The sequence below is a fragment of the Phocoena sinus genome, chromosome 1, assembly GCF_008692025.1.
Source record: "Phocoena sinus isolate mPhoSin1 chromosome 1, mPhoSin1.pri, whole genome shotgun sequence".
Lineage (NCBI taxonomy): Eukaryota > Metazoa > Chordata > Mammalia > Artiodactyla > Phocoenidae > Phocoena > Phocoena sinus.
The window spans coordinates 30,738,828-30,758,061 of NC_045763.1; the positions used below are offsets into that span (position 1 = coordinate 30,738,828).

A 19,234-nucleotide genomic window follows, 5' to 3' on the forward strand; every position below is an offset into this window, starting at 1 on the left:
CAGCCAGGCTTTTCTGTGCCCTCCTGTGGAGGGACGGCTGCCTGAAGAGGGCCTAGGTGGCCATCGGTACCTGGTCATTCGCATACAGGGTTTGAAAGGCCTTCTCTTCGATGAGCTTTTTCACTTTTTCCACATCCAGCTCTTCTATTCTGTAGTTGAGGTCCCCCAGCCACAAGATCACACTGCGAGAACAGAGCACAAAGGTCACAGGGTTTAGGAGGGACTTCACCGGCTCCAGCCGGTGTGCTCCTGACAGAAGGGCCCCGAGGCTCAGCCTCTGGGGAGCTGGGCGGGGAAGGGACTCGGCTACTCAGGGTCTCTTTTCCTCACACCATCCCATTTAACACCGTGTCTAGCATGCTGCTTACTCAATCATCTTGGTCCAAGTTCACTGTACACAGTCTTGAGTTCTCCTTGACTATTTTATTCTTGTACGGCTGGAAAGATAGTCTAATAAGATCTAAAAGCAAGACAATAATTTACCTCTCTCCCGGGAAGAGGCAAAAAAGGTCAAGTACTGGGAGTCCTGTCAGTCACTCAGGGACCCCGGACCAGATGATGCCATGATGCCGCCTCTTGCCTCTACCCACCCTCCAGTCCACAAAACACACTCGCAGCCTTTGTTTCTGGAGCTGAGGTCCTCTGAAACAAAGCTCAACCCTTCCAGTGGAGTCTGGCTTTAATCACCACCGTATCATTGGTTGGCTCTTTCTGCAGAGTGTGACAGGTATTTTATCACACCTGCTGCTTTGGGAAAATGATGACTGGATGCTCCCAGGTGACATCGCACATCCCATGAAGACCAATACCGCTTTATTTGAAGCCAAGAACCAGGTCATGAGAGAAACCACGCGGCAGCATACACACACCAAAATGAATGCATCCACAAGCTAAAAGCAGACAAACTGACATGCAAGCTGCAACCTCACAAACTAGGACGCTTCAGGGTCAGCGGAACGGGAGACACAGTCCCTGCTGGGTTCCCTGGAGAAAGGAAGACATCCTGGCAGCTTTCCAGAACACCAATCAAGACAGGTCTACCACCACAGCAGGTGGACGAGAGGCTGGGCTCTGTGTACTCCCTGGCAGACACCACAGCCCCAGTGGCTTCTTCCTTGTCATAAAAGAAGGGGCACATGCTCCAGGTGGTACTGTAAAGTCTGAAATTCCAGTATGCCTTGAATTTAGACAGAGAGCAAGTATTGGAGATAAAGGAAATACAGAGAACAGACAAAAATCAGCGCCAGATGCTCCAAGCAGCTGCAACCACGGCTCTGTAAAGTTGAATCAAGAGGCAAAAAAGACTAAGTGAAGACAGAGAAATGCAGCCCAATTCTCAATTACACATGCTTCTGGAGAGAACAGGCAGACAGAATCCTGAAACATACTACCAAACCTGAGCTTGAGATGCTCACCTGGGGTGGCTTTCCTCATGACACTGCATCCAGGCGGACCCATGTTAAAAATAAATCTTACACATTTTCCAGGAACAGATGGTGTCTGGGAAAGATTCTAGAGGTCTGCCAGATGGCAGGTTGGGAAACGAAAAATTTCCAAGAGAGGTAATCCCTGTGTAACTGAGAGTTGGCTGGAGCTCCCACTCGGGCAGTGGGAAGCCTCCCCCGGCCCCCTGCCTAATGAAACAGAGAGCCCGCAACTTGGCCCGTGGGGCCCGGTGCACCTTGTCGGGGTGGAAGGCCAGACTCACTCGTGCTTGCTGATGGTGAGAGGGGGGAGGCTTGGGTCAACCTGACGAAACTGCATTCGAGAACAAATGTCTTTGTAGTCTTGGTTCCTCCTCTCATACTCCTCCGTGTGGGCTGCCAGGTGGGAATTGACAACGCAGATGCTGGTGTTGTGAAACTGGAACCGGATTGCCACACCTCCTTTGTTACCCTGTGAAAAGAGTCCAAAAAAAGACCAGTAGTTGTTTAAACCCCAGAGGTTGCAAGATGTTTTCTCTTCATTAGTCTGCATCATAATCCTGGGAGGTAAGTAAAGCAGTGTTACAGTCCACATATTACAGGTAGGAAAACACATCCGAGAAGGTAGAACGACTAGCTGGCCAGTGGCAAAGGTGAGTCCACTCTTCAGTAAATCACAGGCAAACCACATGCCTCTCCCTTCCCCACGGGAAGCTACGCTCTCGCAGTAGAACCTAAAAGGATTTAACAGATTCTAGAAGAAGAGAAAATCGCAAACCTATTATTAGCATTCTTTCTTTCTTTTTCCTTTCTAAGCATTCTTTCTTTTCCTTGGTGACCCAGCATAGTTTCTGCAACATATGTCATGCATTAAATGGGAGGACCCACTGGAGGCTCTGGTGTGAAGTGAACACGAGGATTTGGCTAGTCGGGCAAATCAGCCAGCAAGTCACTAATATACAATTTCTGAATGGTCTGCTCCATCTAGCCCTGCTCGATCACGAGGGTACAGTTCACCTCGTACCGCCAGCACCCTCAAACTGGGACGTGTGCAGTCACAGTATCACGAGAAGTGGGGTCCAAATCTTAGGGACCAAGGCCCTCCATGTGCCAGACGTACCAACCAGGAACTCACCATCCTCCCCATGATTCCTGTCCCCACCGTCTCAGCTTCCACTTCTGAGATGTACGCTGCATGCTCTTGTTTGACATATAACAGCAGCATAATCCCAACCAGTCGGATGAGCTTTACCTGGAAGAGAGACAAGCATTCAAGTCATGGCATTAACTAGGAGTCAAAAGGAAAAGTAGTCCGGAAGCTGGCTGAGAGTATTACGGATCTCCTCCTCCACACCAGGACACAGGGTAATCACCCGAGTGACTCCGTGATAACCTCAACAGCCTACAAGTGCCAAGACCTGCCTCTTTCACACCCAGAGACGCCTCTTCCAGAGGGCCTGGAACTGAAAATCTCAGGATCATTAGGGCTGGCTTTTGATGAAAGTCGCAGAAGAAGTGAAAAGTTATCTTAGCATTTCCCTGCATTGCAACAAAAAATTAGAAGGTCCCCAACTCCTCTCTTACCTTTGCATATTTGGCATCTGGATGAAGACCCTCTGATACAGCTTTAAACCACTCTTCCTCCTTTGGGGTATCATGGAAGAAAAAGGCTTCTTTACTCAAATCAAGCTCCTGGAACCTATTAGGAGAAGCAACCAGAGAGTAGAGAAGGGTAATGTGTGAGATGGCACGTTCGCACGTTGGTTTGGGTGTGTAAGGCCTAGCTTTCTAGCTAAACTGCAGGACCCTCAAGAGGGAAGAAGAATAAACACTTCGCGACAGGGGACCAAGTTCCTCAGCCAAGGAACTTACCAGGTGCTTTCACAAGCAGCAGCCCATTTCCTCTTCATAATGAACCTGAAGTAGTTAGAAGAGTCTCCATTTTATATCCAAGATCACTAGCTCGCCCAAGCACCAAGTGGCAAATGGGTTCAAACCTAGGTCTACATAAATTCCAAATTCTAGGCCCTTTCCACTCCTGTACAGGCTTCTTTGCTGTCCCCTCCCCACCAATAGTACCCAGTGCAGTGGTGACAAGACAGCAGGTGTGAAAAAAAAAAAGACTGATGGATGGGGCCTTTTTTTTCTTTTAAGCTAACCTTCCTTCCCTGGCAAAAGATATTTTTGCTTTGTGACCAACAAAGTGTTGAATGTCTAAGTAATTAAATTCAGTTCAAGGTGTACCGATCTTAACAGAGGGCTGCACTCAAAATTAAATGTTAGCATTCAAATGCCAAGCACATCACTTGAATAGTGCCAGAAATTTGTTTACTGTGAGGAAGCACACCAACAGGGGAACAGCTGTTACTAAGCATATGCTCATTTTTCAATCCCTTCACCCGCTGTGAATTCTCAGTTATAGATCCATGCCCCCATCCCTTCAACCGCAGCTACACGTTCTGGAAAATGCAGAGGCAACTAGAAGAAAAGCACTCACCCCACACAGTATACATCTGGGGCCTGGATACCATGGCTGAGCCAGGGCTGGAGGCACTCCTTAGGGGACTGTCCATTCACATTGTATGTTCCCACAAAAAACCTGTTGCCAAAGACAATCAATGAGTCACTTGGGAGGACTATGGACATGACAGGGAAAGCACTGGATGCTGATTCTGCTCGGTGTCAGTCTCTCTGGACTGGAATTTGAAGCCTTAAGAAATGTCACATCTATCCTAGACCAGTGCAAATGGCACCAAGGGGTGACGTGCAGTCTGCCATGATATTTGTTGCTTTTGTGATAACTTCAGACAGTAGAGGCCCACTCCGAACATTCCTACTTAGCTTTAACAGCCATTAGAGAGCCGTAATCCACGAAATGACTGTTTACTGTGTGTACCAGTGAAATGAAAAAAGGAAAGTACCCTGGTAACTACTTTCCGAAAGAAAGCAACACCAGTGTTCAGACAATTCACTGTTTATATTCCTAGAAGCAACGTTACTTTGTGTTATAGTCCCAATGCAATGATTTTAAAAGATGTGACAGTCGTAAAAAGGAACAAAATTGGGTCATTTGTAGAGACGTGGATGGATCTAGAGACTGTCATACAGAGTGAAGTAAGTCAGAAAGAGAAAAACAAATATCGTATATTAACGCATATATGTGGAACCTAGAAGAATAGTACAGATGAACCGGTTTGCAGGGCAGAAATAGAGACACAGACGTAGAGAACAAACGTATGGACACCAAGGGGGGAAAGTGGGGGTGGTGGGATGAATTGGGAGAGTGGGATTGACATATATACACTAATATGTATAAAATAGATAACCAATAAGAACCTGCTGTATAAGAAAATAAATAAAATTCAAAACTAACTAAATAAATAAATAATAAAAAGATCTGACAGAATCCTGCACCCTTTATTCATGTAACTTTCGCTTACCTTACCTAAGAAGATTACCAAACACTAACTTCCTCTGACTAATTTCAATTCAAATGACTTTCTTCAAAGGCCCCAAAAGGGGCTTCCCTGGTGGTGCAGTGGTTGAGAGTCCGCCTGCCGATGCAGGGGACACAGGTTCATGTCCCGGTCCGGGAAGATCCCACATGCCACGGAGCGGCTGGGCCCATGATGGCCACTGAGCCTGCGTGTCTGGAGCCTGTGCTCCACAACAGGAGAGGCCCGCGTACCGCAAAAAAAAAAAAAAAAAAAAAAAGGCCCCAAATGACCAAGGGATACACAGAGGGATAAGCAAAAATCAGGATCTCTCTCCTTCTTCTGCACATGTGTATCTCTTTAAATATTTCTGCAACCATTTGCAAGTTGTGTCACTCCCACTACACCACACCTCCCACAGTGCCTGGCCAGAAAAGGCACAGAATAAATGCCTGCTAAGGAAGAGTGAAAGGAATCACTCATTTAGAAAATGATGGGAGGGACTTCCCTGGTGGCGCAGTGGTTAAGAATCCACCTGCCAATGCAGGGGACACAGGTTCAATCCCTGGTCTGGGGAGATCCCATGTGCCGTGGAGCAACTAAGCCTGTGAGCCACAACTACTGAGCCTGTGCTCTAGAGCACATGAGCCACAACTACCGAGCCTGCGCGCGCTGCAGCTACTGAGCCCACGTGCTGCGACTACCGAAGCCCGCGCGGCTAGAGCCCGTGCTCCGCAACACGAGAAGTCACCACAGAGAAGCCCGCGCACCGCAATGAAGAGTAGCCCCCGCTCACCGCAACTAGAGAAAGCCTGCGCACAGCAATGAAGACCCAAGGCAGCCAGAAAAAGAAAAAGAAAAAAGAAAATGATGGGAGGGACTCTGTACAGGATTTGCTTTCAAATCCAGGGTATGGGGGAATTGCTTAAATTTCAGAGAGGTGAGTGATCATTTTGCTGCGGAAACAGTCTAAGACCCAGTGAGCTACCTGAAGTTCTGGATATAGGTATAATCCTCTTCTTTCTGCATTAGATGTGATTTCACGATTGTATCTCGCAGTCCAAACTTCTGCATGGATAAAATATGAGCCTTGTCTGATACTGTGATAGTGGAGGAGCGAACCATGTCAGTTATTTCAGATTTGGACTTATTCTGTCTAGAAAAACAAAAAAAAATTTTTATTAAAAAAAGTTTTTATCATATTTTGATGAGTCCTCCTTGACAAAGTACATGAATATAAAGCTAGACGTTTCCACACATCAGCATCTGAATTTCAGAAGACTTAAAAGGCTAAAGTAAAACTTATTTCCTAAAACAACACTATTTCTATGTAGAACAAAGTAAACTTATATGTTGTTGATTGTGTAGTACATTGGTCCAGAGATAATAGGTTTGTAGAATCTCGGACCAGAAGGAGACCTGGAAGATAATCTAATCTGATCCCTTCATTTTTCAAATGAGAAAAATGAGACCAGCATCGTCAATGACTCATGCGGCTGGGTGGTAGCAGAGTGTGAATCAGAACTGGGTTTAAACAGTGCTCTTTCTGGACCCTGGGCCTCACGTAACAAGACTATAGAACTATCTAGATCTTTTGACTTGATAATCCCCCTGAATCTCTAATCCACAGGAATACCTGAAATAAAAAGAAAGGCAATGAAAATTTATATTTTATTATTATTTGTGTAGTTTTCATAGTCATATTAAAAATTATTCAAACGCCAACATTTAAAGTTAAGCAAAATTTGGCATATGTACATAACAGAATCCTAATAAATGCTCAGAAAACTTTTGTTGAAGATTACTTAATGAATTAAGATACATAAAACACTTGAAACAATTTCTGACATTGAATAAATGCCACTAAAGTGCTTAATTTTAGATTGTCATGTACATGCTAATTAAAACTATGTAAAATGCATCTATGTATATCAGGAAGGCTCAAAAGTGAATTGAGAATGATAGATTTAGCTACGTTTCAAGTCCAGCGATTGTTCATTACTGTTTAAGTGTGTAATTTAAATACTGACACAAATAAGTTTTTATCTTGACCAGATGATTCCAGCTATGACCAGTAGGGGGCACTGGAGCACACACTAAATACAACCGCATCAGAAAAAAGAAAGGAGTAAATGAAAACGGGGAAAAAGAAGTATCTTCAGAGTCAGGAAACTCCTAAAAGAATGGGAGGGAGAGGGCTTCCCTGGTGGCGCAGTGGTTGAGTCCGCCTGCCAATGCAGGGGACACGGGTTCATGCCCCGGTCTGGGAAGATCCCACATGCCGCGGAGCGGCTGGGCCCGTGAGCCATGGCCGCTGAGCCTGCGTGTCCGGAGCCTGTGCTCCGCAACGGGAGAGGCCACAGCAGTGAGAGGCCTGCGTACCGCAAAAAAAAAAAGAATGGGAGGGAGAAATCAAATGTTTCTAATCTACATTTCCGTGGTAGGGTTAGACTGCCAGTTTCAAATCCTAGATCTGCCACTTGCTAGCTCTGGATCTTGGGTGAGTTATGTAACATCTCTTCTTCACCTGTTTCCTTAGCTGTGAAACAGAGAAAATAATGGTATCTACCTCTTAGGTTAAAGGAAGATAATCCATGTAAGTGTATGATGCCTGGCACACATAGTAAATGCTCAATAAAAGCCTAACATTTCCTAGGCCAGCGACTGTGGGACAATGGACATCGTGCACAGCAATGGCCTCAGTTCTACAGTCAGGAAAACCTCAGCCCTAAGAGGCATAAGTGAAGGGAGAGCTGCATTACCTTGGGAGCAAGTTTTCTGGTTTATCCTGACCCCAGGAGCTTTGGTCCACAAGCAGACCTTTCCCATCCGGTCTTGACTCATCAAAGGAAGAACCACCTAAGGGGAGGAGGAAGGAATTAAAACATACTTACATATGCTTTACCATACAGACCACAGCTTCTCAAACTGTAGTCTGGGAATGACTGGTGGTTTACATATTGCTTGAAACCATAGGAAAGGCCTAGGCTGGTGTCTGGATGAAGCTCCCAGAGAGCAGGATAGAGAGGAGAAAAAAAATTATTTCATCCAGATGTCTGTACTACTGAAAACATAACTGTCCCAGCTAGCTTGACCCCCTTTTCTTGGAGACGGAGTGCATTGTAGAAGGAACAAAAAGCTAAGAAATCTGCAGACCTAAGTTCTATCACCAGCTCTGCTATTTATTAACCTTTTGACTTTGCGCAAACCATCTAGCCTCTCCTGATCTCAGTAACTTGATCTGTCCTGCCTTCCTCTCAGGCTTATCGTAGGGATTGAATAGTTGACACGAGTAAGCACTTTGAAAGCCACGCAACATATTATAAAATATAACGTAGCGATGTTATTACCATTTACTGCAAGTGAGACTTAAATTCCGAGGAGGAAAAAGGCAAGGGTCAGAGAAGTAAAATTGGGAAGGCCCTAAGTGCTTGCCATTGTCAACGCAGCGCCTTGAAAACCAAGGAGCCCAAGGACCTGCAACAAAGAAATATTTGGGGAAAGTTGTTAAATCAAGACAAACTGGAAAAGGAAAATCAATCTGCCAATTTACTGCTTCTTTGCTCCTTAAAAGCCAGATCCCTTGTCAACAGGGAACAGCATGAAGAGGCCACAGAAAGATGCTGCTTTGATCCACAAGGTACAAGGAGCACCAGGGGCATGAAACATCACTAAGGAATTCTGCTCTGAAGACTATTACTAAACATGGATTTGTCAACCATGCATTCACAAGAACGAGAAAAAACAAACAAAACACTGGAGTTGAAAAAGAAAACACAATCATTTGAAACATGGAAATAGTTACATTTCAATGCCTCCAATCAATCAACAAGGGCTTTCAATTTTGCTTCCTAAATTGCCTCTCAAATCAATCAATATACTCCTATCCCCAATATCACTATACTAGCCTAGGGTTACCAACAATTCCCTGGAACTAGTTGAGGGAGACCTCAACTAGTCTCCCTGCTTCCTCTTTCACCCCACCCTCTCTAATCCAATCTCTACACTGTGGCCAGAGGAGTTTTTGAAAAAATGACAACATGGCTTAAAACCTTTTAAAAGCTCCCCATTGGATAAATCCAAGCCCCTTAATACAGCTGCCAAGCCTCTTCCCAGTCTGGATCCTGCCCACCTCTCCAGACACATCACTCACCACAGCCCCCTACCTCCTTGAATGCCATACTCCAAGTATAGTAAAGTTACTGCAGTTATACAAAGATCCCATCAGAAACCGACTTCCTTCTTCCTCACTCTGCTTTCCATGGCTAACTCCTACCCATCCTGTGGCCAGGAGTCAGCAAACTTTTTCTATAAAGGGCCAGAGGGTAAATGTCCTAAGCTTTGCAGGCCACATAGTCTCTGCAACTATTCAACTCTGCCATTATAGTGTAAAAGCAGCTATAAGCATCAGTATGCCAATAAAACTGTATGGTCACAGATGTTTACATATTATATAATTTCCACGTCACAAAATGTTATTCTCTTTTAATTCTTTTCAAACATTTAAAAAATGTAGAAACTATTCTTAGCTCATGGGCTGTACCAAAGCAGGCAGCAGGCTGGATCTGGCCCAGGGGAATGTAGTTAGCCAACCCCTGGTATAGGTACATCTTAGAGGCCATTTCTTCTAAGAAGCCTTCTCTGATTCCTCCCAAACTGGTCAGATGCCCTGACACAGATGTTCCCATAGCTCCCTGTACTTCTCCCACAATAGGCTTGATTGCTGTGTGTTGTAACTGTCTCTCCAGTCAGCCAGTAAGCCTACTGAGGACAAGACTATGCCTTAATACTAAACCATTTGATATTAAATCTTATATATATTCATCGGTTTACTGCATGCTATTTCTGCTAAAGTGTAAGCCCCATGAGGTGGGGACTTTGTCATCTTTATGCTATTTCCCAGGGACCTGGAGCAGCACAGGTGCGTAGCAGGTACTCAAGGCGTCAAATGCAAGTATCAGGAAACTTAAGTTGAAGTCTAGCTCTACTATCATCTTCCTGTATGACAAGTTACTTCCTTTCTTCGGGTCTTACTTTCTTCATCTATAAAGCAGGTACTTAAAAAATATCTCATAGGGCTTTACAACGTGCAAAGGCAAACTTAGGAATAATGCTTAGGTGTTGTTTCCGCATGTCAGTGCTTTCTGAGGACTCCGTCAGGCCATCTCCTGGGGACAAGTGGTTTGTCCTGTGGACTGGGCTTCCTTCCAGGAGTGGGCAGTGTACTGACTGGAAAACCACCTTGCTGACCTGTGTCTCGTTGATGCCCTGACCCCATATCTCTCTCTGGACTCCGTCCAGCAAGAACTAGAACATCTTCATTCATGACTTCATGTAAGGAAATGTTAAGGCATGGATGGGGGGATTTCCAGCCACAGGGCAGTCTTCTTGGAATCTCTTCCCTCCTGAATCTGATACGGAAGCTGGCTGTCAGCAGCTCTTTACCAAGTTTACCATCGCACAGCCCCACAGTCCCCTCTCCGGCCACAGCTTCCTGCCCTTCCTCCTCTTCTGCTTCCCTACTGCAATGCTGCCCTTTTTCCAACCTCAGACCTGCAGTCCCTTGTCACCCAATCGAAGAGGTGACATCAGGGATTTTTTTCCCTTTCTTCCCATGTTCGGTCATCAAGTCCTACAAATCATCTCTCCTAAGTATTTTTATACCTGAACTTCTCTCCTATCCCTACCGCCATGCCTTAGTTTGGGCCCTTAATATTTCTGGAGAGCACACTCAGTGATTTCCCTGCCACCATTCTCACCCCCTCCAGTGCATACTGACAACCTCTAGAAGGAAACACAAATCTCAGCAGGTCTTTCCTGTGTGTAAAATCCCTTAATAACTTCTAACACGTTTGTAGTAAAACTCAAACCTCTAAGTACTACATACAGGGACCTTTATAATCAGCCCCAGACTACCTCTCCAGGCCCATCTTCCACCCAGCACTCAAACCACTCTTCTCTCGCCCGCAATCCAGTCACATCAAAACCATTTATTTTTTTAAGGGAATTCCCTGGCAGTCCACTGGTTAGGACTCTGGTTAGGTGCTTTCACTTTCACTGCCGAGGGCACGGTTTCGATCCCTGGTTGGGGAACTAAGATCCCACAAGCCACGCAGCGACTGGGGCGGGGGGCAACCATTTATCTTTTTAAATGTTGCCTCTTCACCACCACCCCCGCCCCGATGCTGGGCATAGTCTAACCACCCTCAAACCCACCTGCATGTATCAAACTTCAAACTCACCCTTCAAGACTCAGGTCAGGAGTCATCTCCTTCGAAAAGCCCTCTCTGGCCCTCTCCTTCTACTCTTACATACCCAGTGCTTACTTCTATCAAGGCATTTATCATAATTGTAACCATGCTTATTTAATTTTATTTGGCCGAGCTGCACAGCATGTGGGATCTTGGTTCCCCAACCAGGGATCAGACCCGGCCCCGGCAGTGAGAGCACCGAGTCCTAACCACTGGACCGCCAGGGAATTCCCTGTAACCGTGTTTAACTCTTTTTATCAATCTTTCCTCTTTAGCTAGACCACAGGCTTCTGGGAGCAGGGGCTAATGTTCTTCTTCTGTGGCCCCTGGCTTACGGCAACATGAAATATAGCAGGCAGTCAGTAAACACACACTGAGCAAACAACCTCAGGGCAGCGGTTAAGCTCACAGTCATTTCTGGGTGCTTTCTGATGACCACCTTTCACACCTACAACTGAAACCATTTCTGAGTAAGAGTCTACCTAATAGGGCAACCAGACCGACAACTGCAACCTTGATCTGGATGTACAGAAGTAGAGAGTGTTCCATTTCTCTTGTGAATTCTGTGCATTGCACTGCACACATTACAGAACCCAATCCCCTCTCACATGCCTGGTTAAATAGATAACACTGACCCTGGAGGCTCCTTCCTTCGCCCAGGCAGCACTATAACCTAATACAGACCCACAATCCCTTATCTGAAACCCTTGAAGCCAAGTGTATTTTGGAATTCAAAATTTGGGACATTTTAGAAAGATAATACATAACCTGTACAGTGTTCTACAGCACCCCAGCAGTCAGAGGCAACATCCAGAAACCAATAACGTTAGGAGTTCCTCAGCGCAACTTATGAGTAGTAACACTTAGTGGGATAAATAAAGCTTGTAAATAGTCTCCTGTCAGTTCAAGCAAATCTTACTGCCAAAGTGAGCTTGGGCCAAATTTACAAAATTTATTTTCCACCTTCAGAGCTTTTAGGACTTCAGAAATGCTGATAAGGAATTAAAGAGTGGTAGTTAAGAGTGTGGCCTATAGGCATCAGAAAGGATTGACATATGTGTCTATGTACATATCTACCACATGTTCATAAATATATAAATTTAGACAAATACATATACAGATGGGAAAGTCTGGAAACTATACACTGAACGTCAACAGTAGTCATTTCTCGGTGATAGGATTGCTTTTTCTTTTTGCTTATAGGTACTTTCAAAGTTAGCTAAAATAAGATGTATTTGTATATATGTATATATAAATGTACTATAATTATGTAAAGATATATGTGTAGTATATATATAAGATATATATATATATATATTATAAAGATATATATATCAATATATACAGGCTTTGGAGTCAGACTTAGATTCCATTTCTGGCCCTACTTACTAGCTGTATGACCCCGAACAAGTTATCTCACTTCTCTAAGCTTCTGCTTCCTGAACTGAACAAAGATAACAGTATCCATCTCCTGTGGCTGCTGTCTTCTTTTCTATGGTTAATCGAGGCCACCCCTTACTGCATGGCCAACAGGTCCTCTAGAAGCCAAACCTGGCCCAGATCTACAAAACAAAGACAGAAGGCATGGCCTCCATTTCAATGTTTTATAGCCAGGCCTGCCACTGACTTGGGGTCTGGGCTTTTCCAAAAACATGACATCACACAAGGAGAAAAAGCAAATTCACACCAAAATCCAAGTACTCTATTTCTTTTGAGAATTGCCCAAGAGGCAGCAACATTATTTCTTAATTCAATGGCTCCTTCTGTCTCCTCCTCCTGCTCTGCTTCCCCGCTGCAGGTCCCCCAGTTATTTACAGGTACTCCCCAAGATCCAGACCAGTGCTACCCGATCGATGATGGAAACGTTCTACAACTGCACTGCCCAAAACAGTAGCCACTAGCTACACTTGAACAGTTAAAATGTGGCAAGAGTGAATGAGAAACTGAATTTTTTATTTACCTAGAGTAAATTTAAATAGCCACATGTGGCTAGAGGCTACAATACTGGCCAGTGCAGCTCCAGATCTTGTTCTTCTCTAATACAAGAACCATCAGCCATCACAGCCAATTCTAAACAGAGCTATCCAGCTGTGCCTGAGTTCAGGCCCTGCACTGTCCACTGGGTACTTCTACAAGATGCTCTGTGCACGGGTGGCTCCCAGGTAAAGCTGTGCTTTGACTTCTGGGCCTGCCCCTGAGCTCCCCTGCTGTCACCAGCACCATCATCACCCTGTCGGCCCGGTTTGCCATCCTGCCCTTTGCTCACCCCTCTCCTTAGGCCCCCAGAGCCAGTCAGCCAACCATCTCTTCGTTCTCACAGCTGCCTTCCTCCAGGCCATCCTCTCTCCTCACCTGTTACCTCAAGAGCCTCCCAACTAAGAGATCTTCCTGCTTCTCCCTACCCGATTTACCAATTTTGTCTTTGGACTTGGCCAGATTAGACACTGATTTCATCTCTCCTTGCTCTAACACTTTCAGTATTACACCACTACTTGCAGGTGAAGGTCCAAACTGGTTGAACACAAGAGGCCCTTTGCAAACTGGTCCTGCTCTCTCTCACCATCCACCACCCAAAGACAGCCAATTCTAAACAGACAGGTTCCCCATGCACACCGCCCTCACTCTTTCTGGCCCCTCTGCTTCAAAGTCCAGCCTCAATTCCTCCATCCTCCATCACCAAGCCCTCCTCAACCACACTAAAGCTCAGCAGTCATTTCTCCGAATTCTGAATGCCTTCCTGTCTACATGACTTGTCTGGGACTTTAAGGGAAATTAGAGTGTTTTTGGAAAAGCCCTGTGGCTTTGGAATAAAATGACCTAGATATTTCACTGGCTCCATCCATAACCTCATAGGAAACCTCAAGGAAATTACTTAATTTGTTTAGTCATTTGTAAAATGAGGATAACACCACTGAACTTACATAGAAGCCGAAAGGATAAACAAATGAAATTCTTTTTTTTTTTTGCGTTACGCGGGCCTCTCACTGTTGTGGCCTCTCCCGTTGCAGAGCACAGGCTCTGGACGTGCAGGCTCAGTGACCATGGCTCATGGGCCTAGCTGCTCCGCGGCATGTGGGATTTTCCCGGACCGGGGCACGAACCCATATCCCCTGCATCGGCAGGCGGACTCTCAACCACTGCGCCACCAGGGAAGCCCAAATGAAATTCTTAATGGGTCAAGAGCCATGCACAATGCCTGGTACACAGCACCATATGCAGAAACGGTTAGTTCTCTTCCCTCTGCTCTACTTCTCCTCACCCCCACTGCTTTGATAATAATGACTGCCATTTATCAAGTCCCCTCGAATAGCTAGGCTTGTGCTAAGTACTTCACGTGTTATTTCTGATTACTGGCCCCCTTTTACAAATAAAGCCATTGAGGCCCAGAGCAGGTAGCACACATGCCCAAGGACACAGAGCCAGGCCAGTAAATGGCGCAGCTGATATTAAAAGCCAGATTTGCTAGACTCCACAGCCTCCCCTTTTGCCAACATGAGCACAACATCTTCAATAAAACTATAAACTCTTAGGGGTAAGTACTATATGGAGAGAAGGATTAAGTCCGTTTGGATAATAAAGTCAAAGTACCACCATGGTCTCCACGGGCTGTGTAAGTGTGTGGCTGTCACTACTAGGTGGAGATCATGTCCTGCCCTTCCTGAGCATCTACTAGACGGGTCTCGGAGGCAGTGACCCTGCTTATCTCCTCAGTCACGGGCCTTGGCGTCCCATTTCCAGCACACTAGAAGAACTTGCAAAACCATGTGAGCTGTCTGTTCATATTTTATATTTCTTCCTGGTTCAGTCTTGGAAGGTAATACCTTTCTAAGAATTTGTCCATGTCTTCCAGGTTGTCCATTTTATTGGCATAGAGTTGCTTGTAGTAATCTCTCATGATCTTTTGTATTTCTACACTGTCAGTTGTTACTTCTCCTTTTTCATTTCTAATTCTATTGATTTGAGTCTTCTCCCTTTTTTTCTTGATGAGTCTGGCTAATGGTTTATCAATTTTGTTTATCTTCTCAAAGAACCAGCTTTTAGTTTTATTGATCTTTGCTATCGTTTCCTTCATTTCTTTTTCATTTATTTCTGATCTGATTTTTATGATTTCTTTCCTTCTGCTAACTTTGGGGGGGGGGTTGTTCTTCTTTCTCTAATTGCTTTAGGTGCAAGGTTAGGTTGCTTATTCGAGATGTTACCTGTTTCTTAAGGTAGGATTGTATTGCTATAAACTTCCCGCTTTTGCTGCATCCCACAGGTTTTGGGTCGTCGTGTCTCCATTGTCATTTGTTTCTAGGTATTTTTTTATTTCCTCTTTGATTTCTGACCAATCACAAGCACTGAAATTGAAACTGTAATTAAAAATCTTCCAACAAACAAAAGCCCAGGACCAGATGGCTTCGCAGGCGAATTCTATCAAACATTTAGAGAAGAGCTAACACCTACCCTTCTCAAACTCTTCCAAAATATAGCAGGCGGAGGACCACTCCCAAACTCGTTCTACGAGGCCACCATCACCTTGATACCAAAACCAGGCAAGGATGTAACAAAGACAGAAAACTACAGGCCAATATCACTGATGAACATAGATGCAAAAATCCTCAACAAAATACTAGCAAACAGAATCCAACAGCACATTAAAAGGATCATGCACCATGATCAAGTGGGGTTTATCCCAGGAATGCAAGGATTCTTTAATATACGCAAATCAATCAACGTGATAAACCATATTAACAAATTGAAGGAGAAAAACCATATGACCATCTCAATAGATGTAGAGAAAGCTTTCGACAAAATTCAACACCCATTTATGATAAAAACCCTGCAGAAAGTAGGCATAGAGGGAACTTTCCTCAACATAATAAAGGCCATATATGACAAACCCACAGCCAACATCGTCCTCAGTGGTGAAAAACTGAAAGCATTTCCACTAAGATCAGGAACAAGACAAGGCTGTGCACTCTCACCACTCTTATTCAACATAGTTTTGGAAGTTCTAGCCACAGCAATCAGAGAAGAAAAGGAAATAAAAGGAATCCAAATCAGAAAAGAAGAAGTAAAACTGTCACTGTTTGCAAATGACATGATACTATACATAGAGAATCCTAAAGATGCTACCAGAAAACTACTAGAGCTAATCAATGAATGTGGTAAAGTAGCAGGATACAAAATTAATGCACAGAAATCTCTGGCATTCCTATACACTAATGATGAAAAATCTGAAAGTGAAATCAAGAAAACACTCCCCAAAAAAAAAAAAAAAAGAAAAAGAAAACACTCCCATTTACCATCGCAACAAAAAGAATAAAATATCTAGGAATAAACCTACCTAAGGAGACAAAAGACCTGTATGCAGAAAATTATAAGACACTGATGAAAGAAATTAAAGATGATACAAATAGATGGAGAGATATACCATGTTCTTGGATTGGAAGACTCAACATTGTGAAAATGACTCTACTACCCAAAGCAATCTACAGATTCAATGTAATCCCTATCAAACTACCACTGGCAGAATTAGAACAAAAAATTTCACAATTTGTATGGAAATACAAAAGACCCCAAATAGCCAAAGCAATCTTGAGAATGAAAAACGGAACTGGAGGAATCAGGCTCCCTGACTTCAGACTATACTACAAAGCTACAGTAATCAAAACAGTATGGTACTGGCACAAAAACAAAAATATAGATCAGTGGAACAGGACAGAAAGCCCAGAGATAAACCCACGCACATACAGTCACCTTATCTTTGATAAAGGAGGCAGGAATGTACAGTGGAGAAAGGCCAGCCTCTTCAATAAGTGGCGCTGGGAAAACTGGACAGGTACATGTAAAAGTATGAGATTAGATCACTCCCTAACACCATACACAAAAATAAGCTCAAAATGGATTAAAGACCTAAATGTAAGGCCAGAAACTATCAAACTCTTAGAGGAAAACATAGGCAGAACACTCTCTGACATAAATCACAGCAAGATCCTTTTTGACCCACTTCCTAGAGAAATGGAAATAAAAACAAAAATAAACAAATGGGACCTAATGAAACTTAAAAGCTTTTGCACAGCAAAGGAAACCACAAACAAGACCAAAAGACAACCCTCAGAATGGGAGAAAATATTTGCAAATGAAGCAACTGACAAAGGATTAATCTCCAAAATTTATAAGCAGCTCATTCAGCTCAATAACAAAAAAACAAACGACCCAATCCAAAAATGGGCAGAAGACCTAAATAGACATTTCTCCAAAGAAGATATACAGACTGCCAACAAACACATGAAAGAATGCTCAACATCATTAATCATTAGAGAAATGCAAATCAAAACTACAGTGAGATATCATCTCATACCAGTCAGAATGGCCATCATCAAAAAATCTAGAAACAATAAATGCTGGAGAGGGTGTGGAGAAAAGGGAACCCTCTTGCACTGCTGGTGGGAATGTGAATTGGTACAGCCACTATGGAGAACAGTATGGAGGTTCCTTAAAAATCTACAAAGAGAACTACCATATGACCCAGCAATCCCACTACTGGGCATATACCCTGAGAAAACCATAATTCAAAAAGAGTCATGTAGCAAAATGCTCATTGCAGCTCTATTTACAATAACCTGGAGATGGAAACAACCTAAGTGTCCATCATCAGATGAATGGATAAAGAAGATGTGGCACATATATACAATGGAATATTACTCAGCCATAAAAAGAAACAAAACTGAGCTATTTGTAATGAGGTGGATAGACCTAGAATCTGTCATACAGAGTGAAGTAAGTCAGAAGGAGAAAGACAAATACCATATGCTAACACATACATATTGAATTTAAGAAAAAAAAAATGTCATGAAGAACCTAGGGGTAAGACAGGAATAAAGACACAGACCTACTAGAGAACAGACCTGAGGATATGGGGAATGGGAGGGGTAAGCTGTGACAAAGCGAGAGAGAGGCATGGACATATATACACTATCAAACGTAAAACAGATAGCTAACGGGAAGCAGCCGCATAGCACAGGGAAATCAGCTAGGTGCTTTGTGACCCCCTGGAGGGGTGGGATAGGGAGGGTGGGAGGGAGGGAGATGCAAAAGGGAAGAGATATGGGAACATATGTATATGTATAACTGATTCACTTTGCTATGAAGCAGAAACTAACACACCATTGTAAAGCAATTATACTCCAATAAAGATGTAAAGAAAAAAAAAAACCATGTGAGCAAATTAGCCGGCAGTTCAAATGAGCAGGATTAACGCTTCTCAATGCTGTGTACACACCACCAGGGGGCCGTCCCATGGCCTGTCCAAGACAGGGCAACACACACCAGTAAGAGATTCATTCACTTTACAAGGAGATAAACAGATCCCGATTCAGCTACCCAGAATCCAAGTCAGGCTGCGTTAATGATAACAATGATAGTAATATTACCATGAATAATATTAATAGCAAATACTTAAGGCTTACTGCATGCCAGGCATGGTTTTAACCTCTGTACGTATATTTAATCTTCACAACTCCTCCATGAGGTATGTTGCATTATTATCACCACTTTACAGACTGAGATAAACACAGAGAGGTTAAGTGACCTGCCCAAGAACACACAGCTAACAAATGGTACAGCCAGGATTCAAACCCAGGGAATCTGGGTGAAGGGTCTGTGCTCTTAATCAAAAACTATATTAACTAACAGAAAAATGTGGGGTTCAGAAAGCATTTCTGGCAGAGGAAATAATTTCAGCACAAAGAGACAGCATTATGATGTGCTCAGAAATAAGTAACAAAAAGCAGTATAAATAAGTAGAAATGAAAAGTTTTGTTTGAGGAGCATCAGGGGATACAAAAGAAGAGTGCTCGGGTTAGGGCTCAAGCATCAGATTCAAACAGACGACCTGAGTTCTATTCTGTCACTGACCTGGTGAGTGATCACAAGCATGTCACCTCCTCTCACCAAGCCTCAGTCTCTCCATCTGAAAAATGGACATCCTCTTACTGAACTTTTGTGCTCAGGTTGAGGCCCACAGACCCACAGTAAGTGCTTAATAAATATTAACTGCTAATGATAATAGTCGTAACAGTAACCAATTTTCATTTAAAAATACAATTTAAAAAAAAAATAAAAATAAAAATACAATTTT

The 19,234-nt window shown here is 43.7% G+C and overlaps 1 protein-coding gene across 1 annotated transcript in view; it reads right to left on the reverse strand.

Moving 5' to 3' along the window:
- The window catches only part of INPP5B (inositol polyphosphate-5-phosphatase B), a 47,713-nt gene that overhangs the window by 14,348 nt on the left and 14,131 nt on the right, over nt 1–19,234 (reverse strand). The window contains 7 exon segments of the mRNA XM_032647130.1: nt 71–182; nt 1,709–1,896; nt 2,560–2,676; nt 3,009–3,123; nt 3,922–4,023; nt 5,847–6,014; nt 7,621–7,717. Coding sequence (XP_032503021.1) covers nt 71–182; nt 1,709–1,896; nt 2,560–2,676; nt 3,009–3,123; nt 3,922–4,023; nt 5,847–6,014; nt 7,621–7,717 — 899 coding nt within the window.